At 51.0% G+C, this 25,911-nt stretch overlaps 1 protein-coding gene across 6 annotated transcripts in view; it reads left to right on the top strand.

The window, feature by feature from the left end:
- FAM107A (family with sequence similarity 107 member A) overlaps window positions 1–22,049 on the top strand; it is a 51,238-nt gene extending 29,189 nt beyond the window's left edge. For 2 of the 6 annotated variants that reach the window (XM_027583764.2, XM_027583768.2), the window contains exons 2-5: window positions 46–109; window positions 16,925–17,099; window positions 18,772–18,928; window positions 19,436–22,049. In XM_027583764.2, the coding sequence (XP_027439565.1) occupies window positions 46–109; window positions 16,925–17,099; window positions 18,772–18,928; window positions 19,436–19,543 (504 nt within the window). In that variant the 3' untranslated portion in view covers window positions 19,544–22,049. Of the gene's footprint in view, window positions 1–45; window positions 110–2,070; window positions 2,225–7,718; window positions 7,729–9,854; window positions 10,020–16,924; window positions 17,100–18,771; window positions 18,929–19,435 lie in introns of those variants that run through there. The other 4 variants (XM_027583766.1, XM_027583770.1, XM_027583767.2 and 1 more) reach the window with 4 other exon arrangements.
- Window positions 22,050–25,911: the final 3,862 nt, after the last annotated feature.

Genomic DNA, 25,911 nt, shown 5'->3' with positions numbered 1-25,911 from the left:
GGAACAGAGGGTCCTCACCTCCACCTACTTTCCTTCTGTTCACAGAAAGAATACTCTCCTCAGGCCATATTCCATAATGAAAATAAGAAGCAGAAACTAAATGGCTCAGGTAAGTCAGACCCACCTAGAATTCCTCAGGAGTGCAGCCAGAGTTAATCCTTTTCAAATGTTCTGTAAAAGCACATTACTTAGTCACAATTTTCCTGAACACCCCACCTTGTTCAACAGCTAGCTTTGTTTCCCCCCTGCAGCAAAAGATTTGGCACCATCTGGGTTCCAATTTCAGCTCCATTACTAACTAGTTATGTGACTGTGGGCAAGTCACTTGAACCTTATTTTCCTTCTCTCTAAAAGGGGCATAATCATGCTTGATCAAAGTGTGGATTAAATGAGATTAATAATAAATTATATATAATTCCATCCTCTAAAGAATGGATATGAAATAGTCAATGCCAAATGTCTGTGATTGTGCCTGGCACTCATGATGGTTGGTTGTTGATGAGACACATAATCAGTCTGACCAATCAGTGATGTCCCCAAAGATCAAAGTGTGTCACTTGGGTCCTTGGGACCGGGGGTGGTGACTGAAGAGCAGAGAAGTACAGAGATCTCTGAGCCACAGCAGAAGCTGGGCCTGGAAAGTGGCAAAGGACCAACTAGAGAGGACTTGGCTGACAGCTGGCCTAGGGGGCACCAAGGCTGGAGAGGACACAGAGGCGCAGGGAGACAGTACTGTTTTGCCAAAGCTCCAACAGCCAGCTCAAGATTCCCTGACGCACATAGGCACAGCCTTGAACAGAGGCCATCCAGTACCCTGGACAGCTCCAGGGGGTCTATAGATTTCAGGAGCACTAGTTTTGTGAGTGGAGAACTGGATTAAGTCTTGGATCTTCCAACCAGCTATGTAAGCATGGGTAAGCCACTTGACCTCCCTGAGTCTCAATGACTTCATCTCTCAACTGGAGATAATACCTACCCTTCAGCACTTTCGTGCAGCGTACATGAGATAACAGAGGGGCAGCAGAGCAGAGTGACCCAAGTCTGAGGTTGGACTACTAGAGTGTGTCCCAGATCCATACTGTGTGATCCCAGATAAATTGCTGACCTTCTCTGAGCCTCAGTTTCTTCATCTGCAAAATTGGAAGGCTAAAAGACACTAATTCATAGGGTTGTGAAGTTAAAATGAAATAGGACACAGAGTACACAATGAACGTTAGTTTTTATATTAGAAGAAACTTAGCACAGCACCAGACAGAGTAGATAATCAAAATCGTCAGTTTCTTATACCTTCCAAATCTGCCTGGTTGACTTTGCTCCTCCACCTTTAGACTCTTTTGGTTGGTCATCCCATCTCTGGCTATTAAAGGGATTGTACAAACTGGGAGAAATCAGTCTAGTGGAGTCCCACCACATCTAGCCTCCTACAGTAAAGCTCCCTGCTTCTCAGTGCCACTTCACCCCAAGACACTTTTTTAAATACCAGTATATAGTGTTTGTTCTGCCCTAGCCACTGTTCTAAGATTATATATAATACATACACTGACTATATATAATATAGTCGACTATATATATATATATATAGTCAGTATATAGACTACATATACTACATATACATACATATTACCCTCATAACCCTGTGGAAATAATAAGTACTGTGGTTATCCCCATTTTACAGATGAGAAAACTGTGGCTCTGAGAGGTTAGGTAATTAAATCGTGGGGTCACACAGTTATTAACTGGTGGCGCTGGGACGTGATCCCAGGGATACCACTTCAGAATCCCACACCTGCTTGTAGCATTCAACGAGGCCAGAGGCCAGGGAAATGAAATGGAGAAGAGGAGGTGGGAGACCAAGGCCAGAAATCAGGACATCGGGTTCTCCCCTGGCCCTGGCACCCCGGGGTCAAGAGTCTTCACACCGGACCCCGCTGCGCGAGCAGGCTACCTGCCCTTGACCCTGCCCTCTATCCCTCCCCCGCGGCGCCTCCTCGCCGGGTGCTCCCGCCTCTGTGGTAACTCGATCTGCAGCAGGGTTTGGGCCTCGGTTTGCGCGTCACCGCTGCGGAGGCACGCGGGCTCCCGAGTACTATCCTCCGGTGCACTCCCGGTCCGCAGTGCCGGCTCCACAGTCGGGCGCACGGGCGCATGGCGCAGAGGCTGGGCGAGCGGCCACGGGACCCCGCCGAGGCCACGGGTCTCTACCGGGCCGTGCTGCTCAGGTCCGGTAAGTGAGGGCAAGGCCTCCCTGCCCCTACGTCGTGGAAAGCGCGAGAGGGCAGGGCGGGCACCCGCGCTTAGGCTGGCCAGCCCGCCGCTGCCGGGCACCTTGGTCCCCCATTCGTTGCTCTGCTTTCCTCCCTTCTTTCATTCTTTTAAATTACTTTTCCATGTTCTCCTTTCATTCCTTCTTTCCCTCCTACATTCTTCCTTTTGGGGACCTACCATTAGATATATCGCTTTATTCCAGCGTGCGAGCGCGCCCCCCCCCCGCCCCACACACACACACACACACACACACACACACACACACACACACACACACAGTCACTCCGTTTCGTAACTATTGAAAAGTGCGGCAAGGTTCCATCTCCTGGCTGGTCTGCCATGCGCGCGAAGGCGTTAGTGAGCGTGGGAGAGTGGCAAATGGGTAAGACCCGGGTTGCTCGCAGTGGGGCACGGAGAAGAACAGACGCATAGCCGCTGGTGATGTCCAGCGAGGTATTACATTAGCGGCGGAAGTGCAAGAGAGCAAATTAGAGGAAGGGGAGAAACCATTTTTCTACATATTATGCGTGTGAAGAGAAAAAGATTCAGAAGGAAACACACGGTGGTTATTTTCAAGGATGAGAGTTGGATGACAAGGTGTTTCTTTTTTTCTCTATTTGCCTTTTTGTTTACTTATTTGCAGTAAGCACATATTACTTTTCTACTTAGGACAATAAGAGATGTCTTATTTAGGAAAATGAAACAAACATGGTATATAGTCAGTGCAAAAATAATTGGGAAAACCGAAGATGTAGAAAGAAGAAAAGGAAGGTCCGCAGTAAGCGTTTGGGGCGGTTTCCTCTGGACCTTGTGCTTGGAAAGAGAGGTTTGGGGAAGGTGAAAATCCTTCTCGAGCGAGGTCCGTGCCAGTTGGGGGTACGTGATTAGAAAGTGTCAGGGACTTGGGCTCATGGGGCAGCTACGATCTGCCGATCTGCCGCAGGCAAGGAGCCCGCCCCACCGAGTGGTCCTGCGGGCGGCCCCCTGGAGCCAAAGGCGCGAGGGGAGCCATTGGCAGCACATCTGCTCCGGCCCCGACCCACCAACCCCCCTGACCCTCCCCCACTACGCCCCTCCCCCCCCCCCCCCCCCCCCCCCCCCCCGCCGCCACGTCCGTTCTGGGACCGACTGCTTCTCTTACTTAGACTGGCTCCGCCCTGCGGAGATCCCCACGCGGAGCTACTGCTTGGGAACATTGAAACAACGGTTTTCTTGAGTCCAAAAGCAAGAACTGGCCAAGACTTCAGGACTCCCGGCGCCTTCCTGGGGGAGGATCTTAAATCCGGCTGAGCTGGGGCAGGCAGAAAGGGAGGAGCTCTACAATTCCATGAATCCGATTTCAAAGCCCAGCTCCAGCGATTTTCCCGCAGAACGGTCCTCCTAAGTGTTCCCACCCAGTTCCTATCTTCTCACAAAGATGAGGAGGGGCTATCAAATCTGAAGACGCTCTGCTCCCCCTAGCCTGGAGCTGCAGCGATGAGCCTCATTCAAAAGGCAACATTTTTCACTAGCAACCTATTCAGAATAGCAGACATAGCAGAGTCGTCCCAGGGGCCCTATTTGCCTGCCCGGTATCTGTACCACTAGCAGCTACAAGCCAGGGAGGGGGCAAGACCTTTGACTTTGTGCTAGGCACTGCTGGCTCATTCAGTCTTAAGAATCCTACAAGGTCACTGCTAATTGTCATCCCCATTTAACAGATGAGGAGACGGCTTTAAAGAGCTTAGCTACTTGCCCATGGTCCTGCTAAGAGAACGCTTCTATCCCACTACGGGGTAGAAAACACTTAGTGACAACTTAGGCCCATCCAGGCCAACTTCTGCACACCTCCTGAGACTAGTAATAAGAATGGCCAATAATGCTAATCACGTGTTATTGCCACTCGCTTTGCCAAATGCTGTACATCTGTCAACTCATCAATGTAACTCAGTTATTCCTTCCACCAATATATATTGGCCACCAGTATGCACTACCCCCATACGAGGCACATGGATATATTCATAAATATAACAGATATGTCCCTCCTTTCAGGGAGGTAAGAAGTACTAACCCCCCTTTTTTTATGTTATGTTAGTCACCATACAGTACTTCGTTAGTTTTTTTAATTGTTTTATTGTTATGTTAAAGTACTTCATTAGTTTCTGATGTGGTGTTCCATGATTCATTGTTTGTGTATAACACCCAGTGCTCCACGCAGAATGTGCCCTCTTTAATACCCATCACCAGGCTAACCCATCCCCCCTCACCCCTCCCCTCTAAAACCCTCTGTTTGTTTCTCAGAGTCCATAGTCTCTCATGGTTCATCTCTCTCTCCGATTCCCCCCCCCCATTTTTCCCTTCCTTCTCCTAATGTCCTCCATGGTATTCCTTATGTTCCACAGATAAGTGAAACCATATGATAATTGACTTTCTCTGCTTGACTTATTTCACTTAGCATAATCTCCTCCAGTTCCATCCATGTCAGTGCAAATGTTGGGTATTCATCCTTTCTGATGGCTAATATTCCAGTGTATATATGGACCACATCTTCTTTACCCATTCATCTGTTGAAGGGCATCTTGGCTCCTTCCACAATTTGGCTATTGCGGACATTGCTGCTATGAACATTGGGGTGCCTGTGTCTAACCCCTATTTTAATCATGAGGAAATTCAGGCTCAGAAGATAACATGATTTGTCTAAAGCCGCACAGCACATCAGGGGTGGAGTTGAGATTCAAACCCAGGGCCACGTGCCTCTAGAAACACTACTTGGTTGTCTCACACATGGAAAAGCAAGAAGTAAGGGTCAGGGTGAGGATCCAACTGGGCCATTTATGAAGAGGCAAGAGCGCCCCTCCTTTAGAAGCTCCCAAGGTTGAGGTTATGGAGTCAAAACCAAGATGGTAGCCATCCATTTTCATTTACAGTAGTCTCAAGTCAGGCACCAAGTAATAGAACACTTCTAGAAAATTTTCACCACAAATTATTTTTAAATATTTTTTTTTAATATTAAAGTATTACATGTTCACCATGAGTGTTTTGGGAAATTGAGAATAAAGAAGGGGAATACTTACCCACAATCCCACTAACCGTAAGCAGCTACTGGTAACATTTGGGGGTATCTCCTCAAAGTCTTTGCTATGCATAGCTTGTGTGTATGGTTGTGTTTGTTTTACATTGCTTCACATTGCTGAGGTCCTATCAACTCTGGTCTTTAATCCCACTTTTTTCACGTGGATGAAAATTTTTATTGCTTTTAAATGGGTTATCAAAATAACAGCAACCACTTTGGAGCCCAGACTCTGCAACAGGCAATGTGAAGACATCCCATGGGGTATCTCCTTTATTCCTCAGAAGAATGTCTGCCCCATATCAGAGATGAAGAAATGAGGAGTTGAAGGTCACCTAGCTGTCCAGCAGTGGGCCGAGGAGTGGCATCTGCACTGATACCACAGTCCATGCTCTTATCCACGGAGCTAGAAGGTCACATTTGGGAATAACTCATGCTCGGCCGTCCCTGGGAAGCACTGCATAGTAAAGGTCCCCCTGAGGTTCATTACCTACATCCTACCTGGAGCTCAGGCTGGGTTCCCGGCAGGGAGGGAGGCATCTCTCTGCAGTGTGGACAGAGGAACTGCACTCCAGGTGTCCGTGGATGTCAGCGATGGGGGGAGGGGGGTGGCGGGGGGCAGCCATAGCCTTCATCCCTGCCTGCCAGTTAGGGTTGCCAGATAAAATGCAGGACACCCAGTTAAATTTGAACCTCGGATACACAACAAATAATAGTTTAGTGTACATATGATCCAACTATTGTATGACTATGCTTATACTAAAAACATATTCGTTGCTTATCTGAAACTCAGATTTAAATGGAGCGTGCTGCATTTTTATTTGCCACATCTGGGAACCCCACTGTCAGCAATCACAGAAGTTTGCTTGGCTTGACAAGCTATGGTCTGCCCAGGTTCCCCCTCTCTCTCACTCTCTTTCTACACACACACACACTCTCTCTCTCTCTCCCCCCATCCCTAGCTGTCCATCTTTGGCCTGGCTATGAGTTAAAATGTGCTGGGGCTAGGGGGTACCCCAGGGCCCCTCTGCAGCTAAGAGACCAGATTTGCCAGGCCTCCCCGCAGCTGGGTGGAGAGCCAGCTTTCTGAAACAAAACTTAGTTCTTCCCCACTCCCGGATACTTTCCCGTTTGCACACTTGGAATCCCTCCACCGGATAAATTCTTCCTGGTTCAAATCTGTTGTAAAGGCAACTCTCATTCCTTTTATAATCTCTCCACGGATCCCATGACAAGTTTTTCTGCCAATACAGTTTCTCCCCCACTCTGTGTCCTTTCAACTGAGCGTGCTGGGGCTGGGGAGGGGTTTGGACGCTAAGGCTGTTTTGTGGGTGGCTTCTCAGAAACCTCACTGAGGCCTTGAAAAGGGACCCTGGAGATTTAGACTGAATACAGTGCTGAGGAGGAAGTTTTGAGTTGCCATGGGAACTTCTTGTCTGATGTTTGTGCACCCAGATAAGCCGCTCCAGGAGCCTGTGAGCTTGGATAAAGGGGAGCAAAAATGAAAGGAAAGATGTTTTTGGAGGTTTGTTTTGTTTTCGTTTTTGTTTTGTTTTGTTTTTTACTGCAAGCTGCAGCCCCAGCCCACAATGGAAGCAGGAAAATTCGCCAGCTCCCACTCCTGACTGCCTCTCCTGGTCTTCACTACTCTTCACTACCCCCTCTTCCTTTTGGCGCCTCTAAGTTCCCAAGAAAACAAACTTCAAAGGGACAAGAAGGGAGTGTGGGAGGGGTGTGCTCAACCTCTGGGATTCCCCTTCAGCTCTCATGGGACTGAGCAAGAGTTCTGATCTCCAGGCCCCTGGTATTCCGAGTCCTTCCTTTAGAGAGAATGGGAAGGCCTCCAGGGAAATCTCCACCCACCAAGGCAGGAGGCAGCAACTGGAACTGAATTTGGCGGTAACCTGGAGTAAACTCCTAAAAGGTTCATTTGCCTGGAAGGCCTCTATTCTCCAGTATGCAAAATGGACATGACTGAACCAGAAGTGAATCATAACGATAGGTGGTCGGAAAAGGTTGCTCTTTCTCATATTTTTAATCTTTATTTTTCCTGGAGAGCAAAAGCAATGTATGCTTGGTTTTCTGTTTAAACCACAAACATGACAGAACTATTGTGACTAAGGAGAAGGGCCTGTAATTTTATGCCATAGAATAGTGGTTCTCAAACTCCCGGAGATAAACAAATCCCCAGGGGGATGTATTAAAAATCCAAATTTGTGGGCCCCTCCCTTGTAAATTCTAATACAGCAATCCAGGAGCATGGCCCATTTTAATTCCATTTTAACACTCATCTCACAAATGATGGCTAGTCATGACATTTGAGATACATTGATCTAGAACATTGATCTTCATGGCCTTGCAGCCAACCAAGACCCTTCACCAAAGGGGCTGGTGCCCGGAGACGCAGCTGAGAAGTAAGACCATTTCTCTTCTGTTTCCCTTGCTGTGGAGCTAGGGGCAGTGTGGGAGGAGGTGCAAGGCACGGAGGGCCGTGGAGCCCCGGGGCAGGGGAGCTGAGCTGTTGGAGTTGGGGGACCCAGGCTCTGTCCCCCACCCAAGTCCACTTTAGCAGTTCAGTACAGATGCCTCCAGACTGGTCCTCTAGGTACTGTACGTACTAACGTTTGTATCTTGAAAAAAAATAAATAAATAGGAGTGTCAGTGTCTTCGGTGTGCATAAGTCAACAATAGTTATTGAGCACCTTGGTACTGGGACAGGAATACTAAGAAGGATAAGGTAAAGTCCCAGCCCGGCAGGCTGGTGGGTGAGGCTGACGGGTTTGTACACAGGTTGGACTGTGATAAGAGCTTTAATGGAAGAGACATAGTGAGTCCCAGCTGCCTGGGGAAAATGGTGCCCAACCTTGGGGGATGCCTGCCCAACCCTCCTTGGCTCTCCATTGCTTTGGGGCTGCCATCAGAGTCTTCCAATAAAAAGAATACAAAGTAGAGATGAAGGTCATTGCTGGCATGGGGACTCTCAGAGTCTGCTCCCCTGGAGTAAGCTGGAGTAGGGGGCTCTGTCTTCTCCAGGTGGGGAACAGAAGCTGTCAGTTCCCCAGGAGCCCTCCTATTCCCCCCGCTGTTGGAGGGCACCCAGGTTGGTTCAGATCAGCCGCTGTGGGCCTTGGGAAATGCCCAGAAGAGCCCTTTGCAAAGCGAGACAACATGTGGCAACAAAGAGTGGCTTGACAAGAATTTAATGGCAGCCTTTCACCGCCAGAATTTAGTAAATTAAGCCACAGTAGGACAGGAAGCCTGGGGAGGATACCATTCAAAGTCCTTCAAGAGAAGCAGAATTGAGGAAGAAGGAACAAAAAGGAACACGTGTTGTTTCTAGAAAATTGTTTTATACCCAAGATTTCATGACCCTCTAGGTTTATTTAAGCGGTTCCAGAATGGCCAGCTTGGTCAAGCCTCCCAGGCCGTGAGCTACCTGCCCGCTGCTTCCCTGTCCAGCCCCAAGCCCCAGCCCCCCCTCATACCAGCACTCCGGCCCTACTGGCCTCCTTCCGCCATATCAAACTCACTCCCACCCCGGGGCCTTCCCACCGGCTCTGCCCACTCCCTGGAATGCTCTCGTGTGGGAACGGACATCACACTGCTGACTCCTTCTCACCACCCGGGCCTCCCTAAAAGGTCAGCACCTCAGTGTGCACCCTTCCCGAGCTCAGCCCCTCCCCTCCACCTCAGCCAGCCTTACTTTCAGCCCGACGTTCATCACAGGTCAAAGTGTCTGGTTTGTCTCCTTTTTAGTCTGACTCCCCCTACCCATGAATACAGGCTCCCTGAGCCCACGGCTGTCATTCACACTGTCACTCCAGCATTGGGAACAGGGCCAGGAACACAGTAGGTGCTCCACAAATGTCAGTCAAATTAATGACATAGGCCAAAGAGGGCACACGTTGTCTTTTTAATGCCCCCATTCGTGGTTGATATACATCCTGGGCTTCATGTCTTGCAGCCAACCAAGACCCTTCGCCAAAGGGGCTGGTGCCTGAGCCCTGCTGGGCGGACGCCAGGGCCTACTCTGGCCCAGATCCCACCAGCTTCTACCTTCCTCACACTCTCAACTGTGCAAACTCCTGTTGCTCCTCTCTGAAGTTCAGATGAAGTTCAGAGTGTGGAGTAAATAAGATGTATGGAGATCCTGACGCAGGGGATGACCAACAACTGAACCCATGTCTGTTTGCCCTCCCTTCCCACCTCAGAGCCCAGTTTCCTCCCGAAGCCTTGGGCACTGCGGGGAGGAGAGGGGGGCGGATGCTCAGCTCCCCCCCCACCGGGGAGGCTCTGGAATGCACTCTCACTGACCCTCCCATTGGAAATAAGGGAAATGCCTCTATGCGAGCCGCCTAGCTCAGACAAAGGTTGGCAAGGTTCTCAGTCATCCACAAGCTGACCAAATAGGTATTTACTTGTGCCTCTCGAGCGTGTGGCTTGGACGCGGTGTTCCGCATTGTGGAAGTGGCCGCGCACCAAGTGAAATATTCGTTACTATAGTAACAGTTCCTTTTTATTGATACCAGAATAAACAGGAATGCAGAGCTGCCTCACTCACTGGCACACTGCAGCCGCCCGCCATCCCCAGGGGTGTAAGAACCGCCCTTCAGAGGCGGCCCTCCTTGCTCGCCTGGGACTTCCCAGCAGAGTGAGGGACCCAGCCGCGGCTCCTGAGTTCCCTGCCCAGAGACGCAGCTGAGAAGTAAGACCATTTCTCTTCTGTTTCCCTTGCTGTGGAGCTAGGGGCAGTGTGGGAGGAGGTGCAAGGGATGGAGGGCCATGGAGCCCCGGGGTAGGGGAGCTGAGCTGTCGGAGCTGGGGGACCCGGGCTCTGTCCCCCACCCAAGTCCTTTATCACACAGAGTAGTGGGTTTAATCATCATTACTAGACAGACAACAGGCCGGGGTGCCGCAGGGCCGAAGTCAGAGAACCCAGGTCTTGGCATGAGACAGAGTTCCCTGCTTTGATTTGAGCTCCTTCCTTCACTGGCTGTGTGATCTGGGGAAGTTAGATGACCCCTCAGAGCCTCACTTCCTTCATCTGTGGAAAGGGGTGGCCAACAGTAGCCACCTCCCCAGTCTGTGGGGCCAACTCCCCCAGCTCTGGCTGCGAGGGGCTTTGCACACTAGGCGGCCCACATGTGTGTTAACGTGGTAACCACCTGGTGAATGTGGCTCTAGCCCCTTGCAGGAGAGGCAAGCCTGGGACTGAGCTGGAAATCAGGGGTTCGGTGTGTCACTTTTGGGAACTGCTGCCAAACCTGGCTGGTTCCCCCAGCTGTGAGCAGCCCCAAGAGCTCCGTCCCCAGGGGCTGGGATCCTGAGTGGCGCTTAACTCCGTTGGTGGTAAGTACGTGCCAGGATCGATCCCCTGGAGGCATATTCCCGAGTGGCTGGCATCATGCCACTGGTGGGCCGGCATGAAAACCTGGCCTGCTGACACTTGCCCTCCACTCTGCACCAGCCTGGCTAAGGGCCTTCCGTGTCCAGCTCCGGACTCCGCTATGGAATTGATTCAAACCCCTGAATGCCCACCCAGACTTTCTCCTCACAAGCTGGGAGGTCATGGTGGACCCAAGGCAAAATGGTTAGGACTTTTGAACCATTTTCCCACGGGGTGGGCGGGGGGGCAGCCTCCAAATGAACAAGGAGCTCTGATTCCAGGCAGGGGCCACCAAGAACATTGTTCTTCGGTCTCCGGTCAGCGAAACACAAAAGGGCACGTTTCCTACTGGGAGGAAAAAAAACAAGAAGGGGCTGGGAAATCCGGTGGCCGTGGCCATGCTTGTCATTTGCATTGAACGTCTCTCTCTCCCTCCTTTGCCAGTGGTTATTTAAAAAGCCTCCTCTACCCTTCCCGCCTCTTGAAGTGTTGAGGCAAGAAGGTCCCAGGTGTGTTCTGAACCCGCAGCTTGAATGGTAATAAGGAACAAGGGTGCAGGGAGGGAGAACAGGGAAGACTCTGACCAGCACCTGGGGAGGGAAGGTCACCAGCTAGCCCCGAACTAAACAAAGGCCGGCCCCTGGGCAGACAGGCCTGTGGATTCTGGCTCAAGCCCAAGGCAGCGAGGGCTGGGCTGGGGCTCCCCAGTGAGTCTGGATTTCCCTTGAGCTAGGAGTTCTTCAGCTGCCAGGCCTCCGGCATAGCTTTCTCATCTACAAAACGGGCATAATAAAACAGTACCACTGACAGCCTCCCAGGGCAACTGTGAGATCCAGAAGCAGGTGAGTGAGCCTTCACCAAACGCTGAATGCTCACCACAGGTCCCCTCAGGAAAGGAGGGAAGTTTGCCTTCTGTGAGCATCACTGTGCCAGGCACTGGACTAACCACAACATGCACATTTTATCATTTCACCCTCTAAACAGCCCCATGAGTCGGTATGGCCATTATCCCCATTGAACAGAGGCTCAGAGAGGTGAAGCTGTTAGCCCAAGGTGGCACAGCAAGTAAGGAGTAACCCACCATGTTCCAAACCCAGTCCATCTCCTCCAAAACATTTGCCTTAACCTTGCAGCTTGAATGGCTCCTGTGTCATGTGTTATGACTGATGCCATCAAGGACAAAACCAGAGCCACCAGGGCAGAGAGGCAGATGAAGGGGACATGAAGGCCTTAGACAGCGCAGGATCCACTGGGACCTGGGTCTCCACCACTGCCACTTCCCTTCAGTCTCTCCTCATTGCTCTCCTGCGGCCAGGGTGGTTGCTCAGTTTCAAAGCCACCACCCTAACATCAGTCACACACGCCCCAGCGGCAGGTGGGCTCACCCTGGGAGCACTTACTGGTTACTGATCCCAGCTGAGCCTTGCCTGGCATGGGGCTGGTGTCTGCAGGGCCCCTGGGGAGGAGCTGTGGGACCTCTTGGGTTATCAGCAGAAGCAGGGAAGAACCAAGGGAGAAGCTGCCAATCTCTCCCCTGACCTTTTACTACCCACCCCACCTTGCCCCCAAAGATGCCGTCCCACCGTCTGCAGAGTAGGCGAGATCTGCCCATCCAGCAGTCGTGCCAGATGTTCAATTTAGCCGTCACCTACTGGCTGTGCCTGCCCCTCTCAGCTCATCCTATCTTCACAGCATCATGATTTTACACAGGAGGCGGGTCCTCGAGGTTAAGACCCATCCAAGGTCACCAGTGGCTAAGAACTATGACCTTAACCACACCTGCCCACCATAACCAGGTCAATCAGGCAGCTGAAATCACTCAGGCCAAAGCAAAAAAGATTTTTTTTTTTAAATAACTCCGTGGTTTACAAAGCTACCTGACTATTGGAATCACTGGGGGAGCTTTTTAAAATCCCAAAGGCCAGGCTGCCCTCCCAGGCCAATGACATCAGAATCCCTGGGTATTGGTATTTTTAAAACTTCCTCTGGCGATGCCAATACGTAGCTAGGGTTAAGAGCCACTGATGAGATCAGTACTGTTTTTAAAGAGGATAAGAAAGCTCCAGGACTAGGACTGGAATTTATTTGTAATTGTTAATAACAGCTAATAGGGTGGCCACACTGTGCAATTCCAGGGCCTCCACTCATAGTTTAATTTACAGGAGTGAGGCTCTAGAGTTGTGCAGTGCACAACCTGCCTTGCTGTATTTGGCTGCCCAGCTAAGTAGCGCTATTGAGTCTTCAGCTCTGTGCTAGGCACTTGCCAAGCACCAAGCAAGTATCCCCTCGTTTATTTGGCAACAACGTCATGAAGAAGGACGCTGAACAAGAGCAGCTGTTGCACCTTTTCAACTCTGCTGTTCTCGCGAAAGCAGCCATGTAGACAGGAAGTAATGAGTGGGCGAGGCTGTGTTCCAAAGCGGTTGAATTTGATCCAAAGGTTTAGTTTGTGGACTCCTGCTGCAGAGGAGAGGTAAACTTGCCCAAGGCTAAGAAGGGGCAGAGCCAAAATTCAAATCCAGATCCCTAGGGCTCCGGTGTCTATACACCTAAGCTTCATTCCACGTTTCTTTGACAAGCGGTGAAGGGTCTTCGCTAGCCTTTTAACTTTCCCCTCCATTGGCCTGTTCCTCTTCTCTGCCGCCTCTCCCCTTGGGCCTTCATCTCTGTCTTTTCAGAGGCGACCTCCCACCCTGCCCCCATTATCAGATCTGAGGGTCTCTGATCTCTCAGGACGCCCCAGCTGCCTGCCAGACCTGGCCAGAGCAGCCCTGGGATTGGACCGCAGCTCTGCTCAGGAGGCCCATCTGCGCCTTCCCGCCAAGGGCAGCCTGGATTTTCTTGGCCCAGCATCTGGGCTTTGTTGAGCAGCCCCTGCCATTGCAGCACCTGTGCAAGGCCCTTCTAAACGGGGGAAGGGGGCTCTTAATTAAACTAAAAGACAAGAAGGGTGGCTTAGTGGCTCTCGGAGCCCTGGAGGGCCCCCACACGCATGTCCACAGATCTCACACCTGTCATTTCTAGAGCTAGCAAGGGCAGCGGTTTTCCCAGCCTGCCGTTTTGGCCGGAAGAACCAGCCACATCCTTCAGGATCCCTGCCTGAACCACCTCATCGCCCAAGGCTCAGGAAGACACCAACCCCACAGCTACATGCTGATTTCATTTAAAAAACAAAATAAACAAACAGGCTTGGAGCCGGAGCTGGTCACTGGTTGGACATGGGTGCAGGATTGGCTGCATACATACAGGGCCCCTCTTCCAAGCAGGACTCAGTGGAAAAGGTCCTGCAGCCACGGTGGGGACCTGGCCCCAGTGGGCTGGCTGGTGACCTATGGGGTGAGGAGTCTCAGCCCGGCCAATCAGAGGCTTTTCCTCTGAAAATTTAACAGGAGGGAGAGACGGCGAGTGCCCCGTGGAAGTCAAAGAAACCAAAGTCCTATAAAAATTTCCCAAAACCTAGTGTTTCCCCACACATCAGAGAGAATGACCTCTTTAAAAAATCGAATGAGACGTGCTCTTTCCCCGACTTGAACCCACCCGTCCACCCTCACACCAAACACTCTCCCTGTCGCTCACTCACGCCACTCCAGACACACTGTGCTTTTTTGTTCCCTGAACAGACTAAGCTTGTTCAAGGTACATGAGTCACACAGGCTGTTCCTTCCCTCTGCCCCAAACAGCCTCCCCTCCTTCTTCTCAATCCTCAGATCTGAAATGTCACCTCCTCAGAGCAACCCTCCCAATGCACCTGGCTGAAGGTGGGCCCTCCTGTTAGTCTCTATCCCAGCCCCCTGGTTCCTTCAGTGGGCTCGTGGCAATTTGCAATCATTTGTTTTGATTGGTATGTGTACATGTTTACTGTCTGCCTCCCTAATAGAATGTCAGCTCTTGAGAGCAGGAACCTTGTTTGCTTAGTTCACCTCTATGTGTCCGGTGTCTACCACGAAACCTAGCAAATTGTAGGAACTCAAAATATATTGTAGAATGAATGAAAAATTTTATTGTGTACTTCCTCAATGGTCATTCCTGTTATGCAGGAGCTCTTGGTTTTGTGTACTTACTTTGTATCTGGCCACGCCATTGAATTATCTCATTAGTTCCAAGTGTTTTTCTATTAATCCACTTGGGAATTCTGGGTATGTAGTGATATCTTAAGCAAATCAATTCTGCCCTCCCTTTTCCTAAAGTTATACAACGTATTTGTTTCCGGCCTTATGGCTCTGGTAACATACGATACAGTTAGTTATTTCAAAGATGGTGTGACTGATGAAAATTATGACGTTCTAGAAGGTTAGGGGACACAAAAGGACTACAGGCAGGATCAATAACCAAGGAGCTGCAGCAGTTACTTAAGTATGGTGTGATAATGGGCTGAATAGGATGAGAGCTGATCACTCAGGAAGTAAAGAGGATAGCTGAAAATTGCTCAGATAAAGGTTTGGTGGGAACTGGTAATGGGAACAGGCAGCAGAAGGGGGGAAAATTCCCCAAACTCCAGTCTGAATCAGGGTATTCTAATGCATTGGTCCCAGACAACGTAAGCCCACAGACTAAGAAAATATGCACATTTTTAGGGGGCACCTGGCTGGCTCAGTTGGTAGAGCATGCAACTCTTGATCTTGGGGTCATGAGCTCAAGCCCCACATTGGGTGTAGAGTTTACTTTAAAAAAAAAAGGAAAATGTCCACATGTTTAAAAGATGAGGGAGCTGATATAGTCAATTGTTTATTTTGTCAAGTGCCCATTTTTAACTATCAAATACTACCACAATCTCTAAAAACCAAAGAGTTGGGAAGGATAGAACCTGAAAACAAACAGCTTTATGAAGAAAGAGAAGAAAGAGAATTAATTAGAATTCTCGTTTTAGAAACAGTTCTGAGAATGTGAATTCAAGAAAAAAAAAATTAGCAGATATCTTTTATGCTCTGACACTTCATCTGGCTACTTCCAAAATATCTTGTAATAATTAACACTTTTTCCAGTTTACACAGCACCTTTACAAATGTGATCTCACTTAATCCTCCAAACAGCACCCTGCAATGGGTAATAATAGAAATGCCAAACATGTGTCTGGCGAGCCACCATTTGCAAAACATAATCTCCCCTTTCTTTGATGCCGATATTCCCTGACATGTCACCTTGCAATTTACACCTTACCACCCCCCTCCTCCTGCATTTTCCAACCCCACCGAGCTATTACCTACTTGCAGGTTTTTGTGCACACCACCATCCCTAGCTAGTTTACTTGGAGAACTCCTGTTTATGCCGGTGCTTGGCATATAGTAGAGGCTCAAACTCAGAAAAGCAGGATTCATGAAGGGAACAGAACCAATGCCTCAATTTTCACTTGAATTACTAAAAGAAGCTGATGGCCAGGCTGTGTCATCCCCTGGAGACTTTTTCTTAAGAAGTCTTCCTTTCTCTGTCTCTATCTCTCTTACACACACACACACACACACACACACACACACACACAGAGAGAGAGAGAGAGAAACTTGCGCTTGCTTTGGGGCACTGCAAGGATACAGAGCCAACTTGTAGAGGAGGGAGCCCTTCTGCCTGAATTTCAAGTAAACTGACAAATTTCAAGCTGCTGTGGTGGAAGTGAGGCCATCAGGAAGCCAGATACCTGCATTAAAGATGACAACCATTACTTTGTAATTAGAGACATAGCCATTCTGGGATTTCATACTCTCCTCTTTGATCTGGAGAAACTGAAAAGCTGGATGCTTCCACAGAGAATTTGGAATGATGGAGAAGGAAACTGGACAATACATGGTAAAGTTTCCTTTTGATCACTATGTTCATCCAAATTTAACAAATGCATACTGCTCTTTTTAAGTATCTTTTCTTTTTCTGATTAAAGCCCACTGAAAAACAAAAACTCAAACATAATTCTTTTTATAGGATATCGTTTTCTCCAAAGTCAGGCCAAAAATATATGCATGTGTCAACCCATATTTTGTACCCCAGTATCATTTCAACCCCACACCCCACTTTACAGACAGCACCTCCAAACCTTACAACAACTCTGTACACAGGTTCAATTATTTCCATCTCACAAATGAGGAGACCAAGGCTCAGAAGGTCAGGTAGTCGGCCCAGGACTGTACAATGGCAGATGGCCAAAGTCCATCTAACATCGAAAGCCTTCATCTGTGCCCCACGGGGGTGGGTGAGGTTGTAGACCCTGCTGACCCCTCCACCCCCACCTGTCTCTACAGCCTCAATGTACTCAGAGATCCAGAGGGAGCGGGCGGACATCGGGGGACTGATGGCCCGGCCTGAATACAGAGAATGGAACCCAGAGCTCATCAAGCCCAAGAAGCTGCTGAACCCTGTGAAGGCCTCCCGGAGCCACCAGGAGCTGCACCGAGAGCTACTCATGAACCACAGAAGGTGGGAACAGAGCTTGGTTGCCTCCGCCTGGCAAGCATCTCCTCAAGCCTGCTGGGCCTTGCAGAGGTGCCCCTCGTAGAGGCCCCTATGGTCATGCTGGGTCTCCCGGAGGCTGAGAGGGCTGAGGGTCCCCCACATAGTCACCCACAGAAAATGTGAAGGTCTAGTGCCTGGTGGTCCCCAAGAGCCCTGCTCTCCCTTCCAGCTACCCACTCATGCCTTCCCTCCACATACATTTACTGAGCACCTACTATGTGCCAGGCACTGTGTCCAGACCTGGGATACAAGAAGGAATGGGACCCAGTTCCTGCCCTCACAGTGGGGATGGATGCCTAATCACATGCTATAATAAGGGTATAAATGGGCCTGGGAGCTCAGAGGACGCACCTGTGAGTGGTCCAAGGTGACCTCACGGAGGAGAGGATGCCTCAGCATGAAGCCTGAAGGTTGGGCAGGAGTCAGCCAGACTAGGGGTGGGCATCAGCTGGTGGAAGCAACTATGTTCCCAGCAAAGGGAGGAGCATGTGCAAAGAGACAGGAAACACAAGTAGCTCAGGGTGTTTGCAGCATTGACTTTGAGGTTGGCCAGAGGAGATGTGTTTACCTGAAAAGGGTCTCAAGCAGGGGTGTCACAATCACGGGGGGGGCGGGGGGGGGTTGAGTGGACCAGGGAGACCAAGGTGCAATGAAAGAGACAGGCTTGAGGTGGCAGGTCTGGGACTCAGTAACGGAGGAAATGGGGAGGAGGCCTGGGAAATAGCGCCCAGCTGGCTAGCACCAGGAGGAAGGCGGCGGCGCCCCTGCAGCTCCCTCTACTGGCATGTTCTGGTATTGGCGGGGGCGAGGTCTCCTATTTTCAGCTCTGTGCAAGACCTTCCAGCAGGTGTCATTTTCTATCTTCCGTGGGTTCTTTTTTTCTTGGTTAGTATATCATGTGCATTTTCTCCAAATGTTTTTTAGTGTCATCCCTTTTAATGTCAAAAGACACCACCACCATAGAAAAAAACAAAAGCCTAAAGACAAATCAGGGAAACATTTGCAATATAAAACCCACAAAAAATATATACATGTCACTTATAAATCCATATGGAACAAAAAATGAATAGATAGGTATAGTCAGTTCACAAAAGAAATGCAAATGACTGGTGCACATCTCAAAGGCTGTTGTTCCACGTAACTAAGAATCAGAGAACACACACATGAAAACCAGATCTTATTTCTTGCCTACCAGATTCTCAAATATAAAAAGACTGGATGGTGACGGCGGGGAGAAATAGATGCTCTTGTACACTGATACAGAGTATAAATTGGAGAACCTTTCCTAAGGGGCAGATGGAAATATGTATCCAAAATCTTTTAAAAGAGACTGACCCAGCAATCCCACCTCTAGAAACATATCCTGGGCACGTAACCAGAAACGACATAAAATCTGGTCTCTGCCATCAGACAGCCTGGGTACAAATCCTCCTCGCTCAGCCCCTTCGCACCTGTGACTTGGGCTGGTGTCTTAAGTCCTAGGAGCCTCCATATAAGGGGTCAGGAATGGGACCCCTTCCCTGGGCTGCCAGGGGGGCTGTACAACACAAGGGCATAGGTTGGTGTCACTACAGGGTACGTCCCTGAGGCTGGGGTGGGGGGAAGTTGGGGTCTCCTGACGGCTCCCCCCACCCAGGGGCCTGGGCGTGGACAGCAAGCCGGAGCTGCAGCGTGTCCTGGAGCACCGCAGGAGGAACCAGCTCATCAAGAAGAAGAAGGAAGAGCTAGAGGCCAAGCGGCTGCAGTGCCCTTTTGAGCAGGAGCTGCTGAGACGGCAGCAGAGGCTGAACCAGGTGGGTGGGAGCGCCCAGCCCTGGCCCCAGCCTCCTCCAGGACTGTCTCCCGGCCCCGGGGCAGGAGCCTGCATGTGGCTGCAGCTGGCAAGAGGGAGGAGATGATGCAAAATGAGGACTCAACCAGCAGTCCACCACCAGCCCAAGTCCTCACTCTGCTGTGTGACTTTGAGCCGGTGGCCATCCCTCTCTGAACCTCAGTTCCCTTAACAACCCAATCTATCGCATGCTGATCCTGATTTCATTCTCACTACCGCCCCGTGAGCCAGGTGGCATTCCCATTTTAGAGATGAGGAACCTGAGGCCCAGCTGAGGCTAGCCATTTGCACCAGGCTTCACAGGGAAAACTTAGTCTCATGCTCTGTCACCCCAGCTACCAGGCTGGGGGCAAAGCTGATCCCCAGTTCTGTTTCCCCAGAGAGGATCCCAGGGGCAAATACTGTGGTTTGGGGAATAGGAATTCCACACCCCAACCTACTTCACACCTCTGCTTCTTCTCTCCGTTAGCTGGAAAAGCCACCAGAAAAGGAAGAGGACCATGCCCCTGAATTTATCAAAGTCAGGGAAAACCTGCGGAGAATCGCCACGCTAACCAGTGAAGAGAGAGCACTGTAGAGCGGGGTCGTTGAAGCTCCAGCCCGAGCAGCCCACCCCTGACCCCCATGCCCTCCTCTAGCCCTTCTGCATCTGGCAGCCCTGGGCCCCCAGCCTGGGGACATCTGTGATGTTCACGCTTGCTCTTGTGAAAATGCCCCAGAGGGCCTGGGCCCTCCTTCCCACCCACAAAGAAGCTGGGAGGCCCCTAAGCTCCCAGGCTCTTCCCTCTGAGCACTCACTGCTTCTGCTCCAAGAGGAAGCTGCTGCCAAGAAAACGTTCCCAAGGCACCTCTCCCTGAAGGAGCTTCTGAGCTCTGCTGAGATTTTTCTGGCAGAATTGGGAAGGCGAGACAGGCCCCTCTTTGGCCTGACCAGCCCTCCCTTTTGCCCAGGCCCCACGGGGCCCTGCTTCTCTGGACAGCCCAGCTCCCTGCTCTCAGAAAACTTCCCCGACTGTGGTTTTCCCAGCAGCCAGGTGTGGGGCAGCTAAGCAGAGCATCTCAGAACACCTGCTCTGAAAGCCAGCGGAGGGGAATATGGTTCAAGTGCCGCTCACTAGGGGAGGAAGGGCGGGGCAGCTCACAAGGCGGCCTCGGGGCTCACATCCTGCCAGGTTGCAAGAGTACTAACAAGGACAGCTTCTTGGAGTTTGCCCGCTTCCCGCAGACCCATGCTTTTGCTTGCTCCTCTCCACAGCCTCCCTGTCTGGGCCTGGCAACCACATCTAACCAGGACCGCAGCCTTCCTGCTCCCAGAAGTGCAGAACAGTGCTTCTCAAACTTGATTGTGCCTACGAATCACTGGGGATCTTGTTAGAGGACCGCTTCTGATTCAGTAGATCCGGGGTGGGGGCTGAGATTCTGCATTTCTAACCAGCTCCTGGGCTGCTGGTCTGAGGACCACACTGTAAGCAGCCAGGGACAGTAAATACTGGAAACATCATCCCTGAAGCCACCTCTGCCCCCCAACTGCCATGAACCTCTGCCCTGGGGGTTCCCCACCCTGCCTCTGTGGCCCCAAAGGCTCTCCATTATCCACCCCATTCCAGGGCCCCCGGGCCTGGGAAGACATTTGCCCAGCAAATTATGTCGGTTATGTAATTGCCATTGTCACTGGAGAGGTATATTGTTGCCAATCTGCATTTTCTTACCCCACCATTCTGATGCAATTCTGGCCAAAAAAATATATATATATATATATATTTTACCTTTTCCTGAAACCTGTGGAGAACAAATATACAGTGATTTCCGGTGGGCTTCTGGAAATACGAACAGTGGTTTGAAGACCCCACCACTACCCTGACAGACAGGCTCCTTTGAGTCCCCATTTCCAGCCCCTGCACCCACTCCCTGCTTGGTTTCCACCACCTGAGCCAGCTCCAGTGAATTCACTCATTCTTCCTCAAAAATCCCTCCCCCCCACACGCGACCACATGTTTCAACCTTTTGCTTTTAGATTTAAAGATTTAGAGAATAAACCAGGCCGGTTTCTTCTCCCTGCGCCCACCCCATGAAGAATAAAATCCCTGCCTCTGGCTTTGCAAACCCATCATTTAAGGTGATAGGGCAGTTCTAGAAAAGCATTTCCTTTCACTGCCCCACCCCCCGACTAAAACTACCAGAAAAAGCTACTGCTGGGATGCTATTTTATTCTTGGACCAAAAGTGGGATGTTCAGGAGGAAAGGGGTCATCCTGGTCTTAACTCCTAATTAAGTGGTTTGAGGATGACCAAAGACATTGCCCTTTCCCGGGGTGGGGTGCCTGCCAGTGTAAATAGACATGTTGTCTGTGTGTGTGCGTGTGTGTGTGCGCATGTGTGTAAATCAGGCCCTAAGAGGCTCTTGAACATGTCTTGGTGAGAATGTGGTAATACTATTTTAGATGTCTGCCAGGTGAGAGCAATCCTAAAGCACAATCCCCAAATAAAGACCACCATTTCCCCCAAAGAAGTCTCCCCCCTCAGTCTATGTGTTGTTCCGACGTACGAAAAGAAGCAAGACAGAGCATTCAGGATGGAGGAGGCCCCTCAGAGAGGATGGCTGAGATTGCACTCAGTGGTCCCCAGAGGTGCTCCATGGAGGTGGCAAGCCATGGAGATGACACTCCACATCGTCCAGTGGAGCCGTGGCAGCCACCGCGTGCACTCCCCTTCTCTCTAGCTGCCTCCCACTGTGGAGGTTGTAAATCCCAATTCCCATGGTTCTAGCCTCCTTTGAAGCTTGGCGGGGACATGTGACCAGGTATGGCCAGTGAAATTTAAGAGGGAGTCTACAGAGGCTTCTGGAAAAGTTAATGCTTTTCTGATAAAAGAGGCAGACGTGGGTAACACCTCCCTGCCCCTCCATTCTTCCTGCCTTGATGGAGGATGTGATGCCTGGAGCCACAACAGTCATCTTGCTACCATGAGGAAAAGGCTAAGAGAATCTCAGAGCACTGTCCCTGTCATCATTTGACCAAGCCCAATGCCAGTAGCCAACCTCCAGAATTCTTGTAAATAAAAAGAAAACCCTCTTTGTTTAAGCCACTGTTGGTCCGTCTCTGTTAATTGCAGCCAAAGTATTCCTGACACAGAAGGCCAGCCCCAATGCCTAGAATTACCAGCAGACTGTACTGAACATCCAGATTCCTCTTTCCCATTAGAAACCAATTTGAGGGGCGCCCAGGTGGCTCAGTCGGTTAAGCATCATCTGACTTTTGATTTCAGCTCAGGTCATGATCTCAGGGTCATGGGATTGAGCCCCACGTTGGGCTTCACACTCAGTGGGGAGTCTGCTTGAGGATTCTCTCTCCCTCTGCCCCTCCCCTACCCCTTGCACACTCGCACGCACACACGCACCCTCTCGCAAATAAATAAATCTTAAAAATAATTAGTTAAAAAAAAGGAAGAAAGAAAGAAAGAAACCAGTTGGATTCAGATCCCCGGCAGCAATGCCTAAGATCTGTTTTTTCTGCATCTTCTCCACATAGCCCACGCACCAGTCTGAGAACTGGTGTTTGGGCATCCTTAATTCACACATCATTCAGTACGGATGTGCTGAGTGCCTGCTCGGTGCCAGGAAGCATGCCGTGTGCTGGGGGCACAGTGGGAAGCAAAATGTCTCGATGATTGCTGAGGCCTCCTCCTCAGTGGTCTCCCTGCTTCTGCCCTGCCCCCTACAGCCTATTCTCAAGAGAGCAGCCAAAATGAGCCTGTGAACGTCGAAAGCAGGTCTTGCCACTCCTCTGCCCAGAGCCCTCCCTTGCCCCCCCCCCGCCCCCGCGCCCGTAGCGGCCTTCCGGCCACCCCGAAGGCCCCGCCTGTCCAGCTCCCTCTTCACCTCTGGCCTTCTGCCCTCTGCCCGCCTCCTCACTCACACAGCTCTGGCTGCCGGCCTGGCCTCCTTCATGCCCCACGTCCCACGATGTGCCTTTTCATCTTCTTCCCTCGGAGAAGCATACAGGCCTCTCCCCCCGCATTCTCCAGGTCTTTTTCCTATGCTCTTTCTAAAGGAGGCCCTCCGTGGTCAACCCATCTGAATCCCAGCATCTCCTACACACTTCCCATCCCTTCCTTTGCTGTCTCACCATTTGCCACCATCAAACACATATCTTACTTATTTACCTTGTGTGTCCCCCTTAGCGATAATGTCCACTCCATGAGGGCAGAGATGTCTGTCTGTCTCGTTTCCTGCTGAATCCCAACTGGCCATCCTCCCTGCTCCTTCCCTGCCAGCAGGTGGCCTGGCCTGGGCGAACCTCTGGCAGACTGGGACCTAGGTGCAAGAATCCAGCTTTGAGAAAAGGCAGTGGCCAAATGGCACATGGGACTCCAGGCACATAGCAGGTGCTCAATTCATGTTTGTTGAATGAACGAATAAGTGAGAAAGCCCTTCTCCGGCTGCAGCACCCCCAGCCTCCCCCAGGGTTCAGCCCCTCCCACCACCATCGCCTACCTGCCTCCTTCCTCCACAATTTCCCCCGGGGGCCCAGAGATGTCAGTCTGGTCCAAAAGCTTTCCTCGGGCCTCTTGGGCTATTGTCAGTACACCTGGGCCCGACCGGCATTTGTGCCTACAAGACCAACATTGTGGCTCCTCCATGCCACTCTGTGGGCATCCAGGGAGTTAGAACATCCCTGAGGGCAGAGGTCGGGTCATCGCCGAGTCCTGGGGACCCTGCAGAAGGAAAGGCGCCCTGACATCAGACTCTGCCCTACATGGGGAACCAAGAGCAGCAAGCCCAGTCTCACTGAGCCCCTCTGCCCCTCACACCTACCAGACCACAAGTCCCAGTCTGGATTTGGGGAGAACCCTCTTCAATGGCAGATGGGCCCTAAATACACACCTGGGAGACAGAGGACCTCAGGAGGCAAAGGGACCCTCCCTCCCTGATTCTGCACATGTAGCCCAGGGGAGCCCTCAGAACCCAGGAGCTTTTGCAGGGCAGCCTCATCCCACTAGGGATGGTACGAATGGCAAGCTCCATGAGGGCAGGGACCCTGGCTGATTCTGCTTCTCTTTGCCAATGCCAACCCAGGTGCTCCGAAAGTTGTGAGTGGGTGTCAGTTATGATCACTGCATTTATGGAAGGCCAGCAATGTCACCACCCATGACAACTCGATGTCATTCTCATTATTTTGCAGACTAACCAATGTTTAGGTAAATTAAAAGACTTGCCTGAAGTCACAAAACAATGCTTGGGGAAAGACAAGATTACCACAGAGCTGTCTGTCTGCAAAGCGCACATTTTCTCCACGACAGCGAGGCCTTGCTCCTAGGAAGGGCTCAGAGGAGGGCCCTGTGCCATTCTGACCCTTTGCCCTGAGATTCGATAACCTATTTAACCTTCTCATTGTCTGTCTGAACTTGAGGGATCTGGCCTCCCCCCATAAAAATAGACTCCAGCCAATACAGACTGATGGGAGTTCTGGGGTGAGGAACATTACGCACCCGCCCTCCTAAACTAGCCATTGAAGTGGGATTCCTGCCCCTTGCAGGACTGGACCTTTAGCTGAGCAGTAACCTAAACAATCTGGTGTTTTACTGCCCCCACCCCTAGACCTGTCAACCCCCAGCCACCCAGCTCCCACCAGGGCCCTGCCTCACACAAATGCCCCTTTTGCTGGGCCTCACAAGAAGAGAATTCATACCTCCCCATGGCCACTTGCCCTCATCTCAGCCACCAGACGATTATCTGAGTTGACGATGTGCAGGCGCTCACCTAGGGAGGACACTGAGTGCCCATCTACTTCTCAGAAAGGACTCCTAGAGAGATGAGCAGGATTTCCCAGTGAAGGACCCTGATAACTCCCCTGGGCTGCCTAGCAATAGCTAAGTGAGCCGGGGCTCCCCCCTCCAAGGGAGGGGCTTCACATGGGACCAGGGCACTTAAGCTCACCCCTTTGGGAGCCTGACCTAAGATGTGCATTCCCCACGGCAAGGCTGACTTTAGGCTTGCCCCATAAAGATAGTTAATCCTGTGCCCAGACCTGTATTCAAGCCCCAGCTCTGAAAATCACTACTTGTCAGAAGCCTGGAAAACTTGCTGGGCCACAGTTTCCACATCTGTGACACAGTAATGGTACCTACACTTTAATATTTGGCATCTGCGCCAGGGACTGGGCTATTCATACTTCCTATGAATTCTCTCATTGAATCCCCCAGGACTGGCGTTACCTCCATTTTACGGGTGAAGAATCCAAAGTTTAGAGACCAAGCCACTTCCCAAAGGCACACAATCAGCAGGTGGTGGAAGCGAGATGCAAACCCACGTCTGCCTGACTGGAGCCAGCACATTTGTCCTCACAGCATTTGCTGGTGGAGGCTGCAGGGATTGTTTTGCAAAGCACCCACATTCGGAGTTTTCCCATCTGTCGCCAGAAACATCCTGCAAGCTTGCCGAGGCCCTGTGGCCTTCCTCCTTCCTTCTTCCCCGACAGCAGGTGGCCCAGCCCGCACCAATCTGGCAGACTGGGCCCCAGGGACAAGAATCGAGGCCCATCTCACTCAATGCTTTGAAAGACAGTGGCCAGTGGGATACCGGGGTTCACAAGCCTGCCCTTGGCCCAAGACATTCCGGGAAGGAGCAAGAAGGAGAGAAATATGCATTGAGCATCTACTGTATACCTGGCAGGTCCTACAATGTGAGAAACCAGACACAAAATGCCTGGCCCTGGGGCCTAGCTCATTTCAAGGGATGGAATTTCCTTCTCTCTCTCTCTCTCTCTCTCTCTCTCTCTCTCTCTCTCTCTCACTCTCCCTTTTAAGGAGATCCTGACAGGTGGCCCAGCATGACTATGAGGAGTCCAGGCTACAAAGTCAGACTTCAGATTGGGAGGCAGGCTGGCGGGGGTCCAGCTCTGCCACTCGCCAGGTAGGTAGCCTCCGACAAATTATTTAACATCTCTGA

Source organism: Zalophus californianus, chromosome 1, assembly GCF_009762305.2.
Source record: "Zalophus californianus isolate mZalCal1 chromosome 1, mZalCal1.pri.v2, whole genome shotgun sequence".
NCBI lineage: Eukaryota > Metazoa > Chordata > Mammalia > Carnivora > Otariidae > Zalophus > Zalophus californianus.
This window is presented reverse-complemented; position numbering and strand designations above follow the sequence as displayed.